The following is a 6,729-nucleotide window of genomic DNA, read 5'->3' on the forward strand; positions in this document are numbered from 1 at the left end:
GTTATAATCCTTGTCACTGTTTCAGCCCTACCCAACCATGTCAGCTCATTGTTCACAAACAATGTTTACCACAACTTAACAAAAAGGGCATCTATGATACATTTTAACAAAATTGGGGATCTAATTAAGACTTCTAAAAAAAGAGGGAGCAAATTGAGATTTTGGAACAAAAATGGGACCAAAGACATAATTAAACCTTTATAATTTAAGTATCACTTATGTGACATTTTGATCCCCATTTCTACCGGTATAATTTTTCATTTTATTACAACTCAACATTAGTAAATCCAACTTTATCACAATGTCTTCACTAAAAAATTTTCAACCACCTCTTTTTGGATTTTTTTTTTTCAAAAAGGTAAGGGACTTTCATTGATGTTGTTGTGCGTGTCAACCATAAGAAAAATCACATGTGAATAATGTCTCTTTAACATTCAAAACCTCCAAAATGTCATCATTACATTCCCCATTTTGTGGCACGAAAATGTGAATGAATTGACCCATGTTTCACGCTTTGCAAGTGCGCATTGTAAAACAGGGTAACAGTGCCAAATTGAAAAGTTCGTTACGTAAACAAAAACATTTGAAACTTCAACATGATTTCCAAGGTGGAAGGAAGAAGTTCGGTGAGAGCAATAATCTCTATGACGCACTTGAGAGGGATAATTCGTAATAGTCGAAGGTAGAGTTTTGTGAATGTGGTTGGAGTTCAACAAAAGATGTTGTACCATTCCCACAGAATGAAGTATTCTTGCATCGAAATTGTTGTAGAAGAGATTGATGAGATGAAATTGAGATTTGGACAAATTTTTTGATAAAATGTCAAGAAAATGACGGAAACATCTAGAAAACATAAAAGAGAAAAGAAAGTAGTAAAGATTTTTTTTATTTTTCTATTGAAAATATCATAGACAAATTATAAAAAAAAAATCCGTAGTAGTTAAGATTAGTAATTAAAATTATGAAATAAATAAAGAAAAATTATAAAAAAACAAATAACAACAAATAAGAAAAATAAAAAATATATATAATAATTACATCAACCAATTAATATTGAAATTAATTAATAAAAATTTAATTAAATATATATATATATATATATTTAATTAATAAATTACAAAAATTATTAAAAATTTAATTAAAAATATCTAATTCATCATTTCATTCAAAATTTAATAAGCCTTATGCAACAAAACACCATTGTATATGGGTTTTTCTAACTCCATGATATTATAGTATTCCTAGCAGATGTTGTCTCTCAGGCGTTGGTTCTTTTCTTTAGCCACTCATAGCGACCTTTCATCTTCTCCCCAAAGAACCTTGGTTTTTGTTCCTCCTCTGATACTCAAGAACACCCTATCCAAAAACAATCTTAGTTGCTCCTGTGTGGAACCTAATAAGAAAAATGGATTTTTCTCAGTGGCCAGTGATCTCCAATCTTCTTCTTCCTACCACAAAGATTCTCCCTTTTCAGGTACTATTTCCCTTTTGTTACCCTAAAAATTGTTGTCTTTGTGGCAGTAGCATGAACCCGTGTGCATAATCTATTACCAATTTTGAAATGCCTTTTCCTTGTTTTCCAGGTTTGGAGGATGCTTTGATGAGTTATATCTTTGGAAAGAAGAGGGCAACTGACATTGCTCACATGTATGTACTACTGGTTTATCATATTATGTCCTGAAAATTGAAATGTTTCTGTTTCCAAGATTTTTACTTTTTTTCCACTAGTATTCAAAGGATAAGTTAGTTTTTCTGCAGAATTTGTGTTCTTAATACCTCAGTTACTGAATCTTTTACTTTTGATTCTCCACAAAAAAAATACTCTCATGATTAGGGTCTTTAATTCTTCAATTTTGAGTTGCTATTGTTTCTTCTTGTGAAATGACAGATTAAAATTTTAAAATTCTGTTTTTTCTCTCAACCATGCTGACATTCTAACCTGGAACTCTTTTGTCAACTTTATTTGTTGCCTCCAATAGTAACAGAGACAGTTGTTGTCTAAGGTACGCATAGGCGGATATTTTATGAGTACGACCCTAGAAAATTACATTGCATGTGATATATACTATTAGAATGGATGTTGCACTTGGAATTTGATCTCAAGCTACACTTGTTTCACAGAGACGGGCTAAGCTTTTAATTTTTTTGGGAAGTCCTAAACCCTAATAATTTGAGTCAAAACTCTCTGATTCTTTGTCATATAATTTGGGGAGCTTCTCTTACATATTTATTTCAGTTTCCAAGCTTCTAAAAGGGTTTTGATTGAGTTAAAAGTGGACATGTTTCATGCTTGTTACAGAACACTATATGGGACCCTTCTCTGCTTTGAAGTTCACCACATATATTTTGCTACTTGTTATTATTCTCATATTTATCTATATATGCTATGTTTGGACAGACTTCTTCGTAGACACTTCAAATATAGAAAAATAGGGTAAAAATGAAATGAACTTGTAGATCAACTAAATTTAGCTTATGCATAATTTAAAAATATTATACTAGAAAATTTCTATACATTATGCATAAGTAAATTTTGGTTTATGGAGAAACTCATTTCATTTTTTTCCTTAGAAATGCTTTTGGAGAAACTTGTCCTAGTACACCATATATAAATTGTTATGGTAGTAAAGTCTTGATAATAAATAAGTATACTTCTTATACTTACCAGGGTGTGGAAACAGGTTGTCCGAAAAGGAGACACTGTCATTGATGCTACTTGTGGCAATGGTTTTGACACCTTAGCAATGCTTAATTTAGTTGCTGATGATTCTCATGATGGTTATGTATATGCATTAGACATTCAAGAAGATGCTTTGAATAACACTTCCCTCTTGCTGGAAAAGTCACTTAGTTCTAATGAGGTTAGCACTATATATGAGCAAATAGTTACAACCTTGAATTGGTTGGCCAAAAATATTGCATAAAACAGTCAATGTTATATAGCCATTGAAAAAAGTTCTATATCCTGCTATAGACTGAGAAGTTGAACTGGCCTCGATCCTTTTAGTTTTGGTGTGTAGTTAATTTGACAACAGTTTAGAACTTTCATGTCACCAACTACACTTTCAAAATAAATGCAGAGACAACTTGTCAAGCTCTTCAATATCTGCCATAGTAAAATGGAGAATGTTGTTCCAAGGAATGCCTCAGTTAGGTACTTGTTTCATGTTCCCCTGTTCCTACTTCTTGTTTAGAAGCTAATGATAATAAAGACCAGGGATCGGTAAACCCTTATCTTTGAAATTGTAACCATTTATCACTTGAGTTTATAAAAAAATTATTGCTGTAGTTCCTAACTTTTCAAAGCATCATTCCCTTTACATCTTTCTTTATATGAAATAAAAGTTGAAAGCAAATGCGGGAAAAGGACTCAAATAATGACCTTTTGTGATTGATTGACACCGATAACGTTGGAGACTAGGATTGAGGTATAATTTAATTATATCCACTGAAATGAAATCTGTTATGTTCTTTATTTTTATAGATTTCTTGAAAAAAGAATTATAATTTCACTCTTTTATTGCAACTTGGTCTCATTGCATGAATCTTTTATGAGGCTAAACAGAAATTTCTCTAAATTTCAAAACAATATATTGAGATGCCATTCCCTATGCACAGTCAGGCACTAAAGGCTGATTTGATTATAGACTTGGCACTTCTAGGCTCAAGTCCACTAAAATAGCATGTGCCGTGCCACAGTTTTCCCTTAAAATATTGTCTGGTTTGAAATTCCTAATGCTTTCATCAAGGTTTTGTCATTAAAATGTGTCAGATAGAGTTAAGGAAAGAAAGAAAGTAAACAAAAGTTACCATTTACTTCAACTCTTTAATCATGAGATTTTTGGATGTATACTATCAAAACTATTTTCAAATAAGATAGCCTAAGGTTACTAATTTTGAATGTAGATTTCATAAACTTTGATACAACCATCATTTTAAAGATAATCAATATTAGCTGCAACCCTGAATAATGATTGCATTAATGCATTTCTTATTATAAAACTACATGTCATGGTGAGTTGCTTCCTATGGATACAATTCATTGAAACATGCTTATCTATCTTAATACTCTGCATAGGCTTGTTGCATTCAACTTGGGTTATCTTCCTGGAGGTGACAAAGATATAATAACAGTATCAGAAACAACATCACTGGCATTGGAAGCTGCCAAGAGAATTCTGATGCCAGGTGGTCTCATCAGTATAGTGGTGTATGTGGGGCACCCTGGTGGACGGTGATATTTCTGACCCTTTACTTTGTGTCATTAAGAGATCTTTGAACCGCCAAATATGCTAATTTTAAGACTGGATTCTGTGTTGGAATTTTATTCTGGTTCCTTTGCCGAACTTTCAAAATATACTATACTGATGTTATCATCAAGTCAGTGTCCATCAATATATTTTGAAGACATGATACACGGCTTAGGATCAACACAAAAATCTAAATTCGCTAATTTTCCATCGATTTTTTGAATGTTCTGACTTTTTGAAGCTTCACTTGCTTCAGTGAAGACTTCAGTATTCCAATTATTCCTTCCATATGTAATGGTAAGACTGTTTTGAAACTATAGTCCCTTGTTATTAGACTTTGTTCTAAATGTGTGCTGTAATAATTATTTTTGACCAAAATACCCTTAATTATTTTAGTATAAAATAATGAATACTGTCAATTGCTTACTTCTCATTTCATGAAAAATGAAGAAGTTCAATAAGCCACTATTATTACTCTCTAATTAATTATAAAGGTGAAAAATATTTAAGTTAAAAAAATTATATGAATAATCCCAAAACTCTTAACAATTTTTTTTTATGTGTGAAGTAGTTAAAATATTTCAATTACTTCCCTAATTATAAGACATATTCTCGTGAAAAAAAAAATAGTGTTCATCTACATGTCTAATTATTTAATATTTATGGTTTATTTCCAGTGAAGAATTGGAAGCTGTTGAATCTTTTGCTACTAAATTGTGTGTTGAGAATTGGATCTGCTGCAAACTCCAGATGTTAAACCGTCCATTTGGTCCAATACCAATTTTCTTATACAGAAGATGATGCAAATTAATTTAATACTGCTCGTGTTTGTAAGTTGTATTCGCCATGTGAGAAGTATTATGAGGATTATGCTAATTATTTCTGGTTGAATTAATGTTTTTTTGGTATTCCTAGTTAGAAATTTATCTATTACTTATTATCCAAATAAATTATTTGTTATGGAAAATAATGTGTCTCTTGGATTTGTTTGTTTATTTTCTTAAGAAAAAATATTTAAATTTGTTTGTAATAATGGTTATCTATGTTCTCTCATTTCAGAAAAAGATCAATTTATTTTTAAAATGTTTCAATATTTTTCACAAGAGGTTACAAGTAGTTTCTTTTGTTTATAACACTGTATATAAAGAAAAAACGTTTTAAATTTAAGAGAACGTTAGCAAGATTATTTTATTATTTTTTAATTATAAAGTTTGATAGGCTTTTGTTAGAATCGGGCCAAGGCCCAAATCTTCTATTTTTTGGGGCTTCTTCTTGTATCCCCAAACCTTCTCTTGTATCCCCAATAATTACCCTTTTGACCCTAATCAAAAGTATGAAACGGATTCTGAAATCCGTTTCATAAATTTTCATATTTTTTTATGAAACGGATTTCGGAATTCGTTTCAGAAAAGTATGAAACGGACTTCAAAATCCGTTTCTAGAAAAAAAAATTAAAATTTGTGAAACGGATTTCGGAATTCGTTTCAAAAAAGTATGAAATGGATTCCAAAATCTGTTTCATAAAAAAAAATTAAAATTTATGAAACGGATTTTGGAATCCATTTCAGAAAAGTATGAAACAGATTTCGAAATTCGATTCTAGAAAAAAAATTAAAATTTGTGAAACGGATTTCGGAATCCGTTTCAGAAAAGTATGAAACGAATTTCAAATTCCGTTTCAGAAAAGTATGAAACGGATTCCGAAATTCGTTTCTAGAAAAAAAATTAAAATTTGTGAAACGGATTTCGGAATCCGCTTCATACTTTTCTGAAACGGATTCCGAAATCCGTTTCACAAAAAAAAATTAAAATTTATGAAACGGATATCGGAATCCGTTTCAGAAAAGTATGAAACAGATTCTGAAATCCGTTTCTAGAAAAAAAAAATTAAAATTAAAAACGTGGTTGTCGTTGATGTTGCTAAGGGAGGGGTCGAACTCGACGGCAAAGGAGGTTGAGCTGGGGGAGGGTTGGGGGAGGCCCATGGAGAGGGCAGGGAAGTGGGTGGAGGAGGTGATGAGGAAGGCGAGGCCTTCGTCGGAGGGGCAGGAGGGAGAGGAGAGGATGGAGAAGGAGAAGCGGGAGGAGAAGGAGGCGGTGGAGTTGGTTTGGGGGTCAAGAAAACAGAGGGTCAAAAGGGTAATTATTGGGGGTACATGAGAAGGTTTTGGGGTGCAGGGAGAAGCCCCCTATTTTTTTTCCTTTCTTTTTCCAGTTCCTTCTTTTGGATCATTGTTTTTTGCACCCCATCTTTTCTCGCAACACTCCTATAGTCTCTGAAATACTAGTTATATCTCTACTGAAATAAATAAATATCGTGTTTTTTGTTGTACAATATGTAGATCTTTTGGATCGTATAATCCGGAATAAAAAGATGTTATTTTTTTCTATTTGTATTTCAGATTATATACACCCGAGTACAAATTCAGAATAGAAAATTATACTGATTTTACATTACGATTCATATTGCAAAATTCAA

General features: G+C 31.8%; 1 protein-coding gene across 2 annotated transcripts; it reads left to right on the forward strand.

The window, feature by feature from the left end:
- Positions 1-1,213: 1,213 nt before the first annotated feature.
- LOC114167809 (S-adenosyl-L-methionine-dependent methyltransferases superfamily protein) lies at positions 1,214-5,172 on the forward strand. Of its 2 annotated transcripts, none has more exons than XR_003600565.2 (6): positions 1,214-1,474; positions 1,584-1,647; positions 2,669-2,861; positions 3,081-3,154; positions 4,079-4,547; positions 4,928-5,172. XR_003600565.2 is itself a non-coding variant. In XM_028052819.2 (6 exons), exons 1-6 carry the CDS (start codon positions 1,249-1,251, stop codon positions 5,049-5,051), a joined length of 837 nt encoding a protein of 278 aa, XP_027908620.1. In that variant the 5' UTR covers positions 1,215-1,248; the 3' UTR covers positions 5,052-5,172. The 2 variants fall into 2 exon arrangements, 1 of the variants encoding a protein (XP_027908620.1); XM_028052819.2 differs by having other exon boundaries at positions 1,215-1,474; positions 4,079-4,234.
- The last annotated feature ends 1,557 nt before the right edge of the window (positions 5,173-6,729 follow it).

This window comes from Vigna unguiculata, chromosome 1, assembly GCF_037176805.1.
Source record: "Vigna unguiculata cultivar grain cowpea cultivar isolate G323 ecotype 2 chromosome 1, ASM3717680v1, whole genome shotgun sequence".
NCBI lineage: Eukaryota > Viridiplantae > Streptophyta > Magnoliopsida > Fabales > Fabaceae > Vigna > Vigna unguiculata.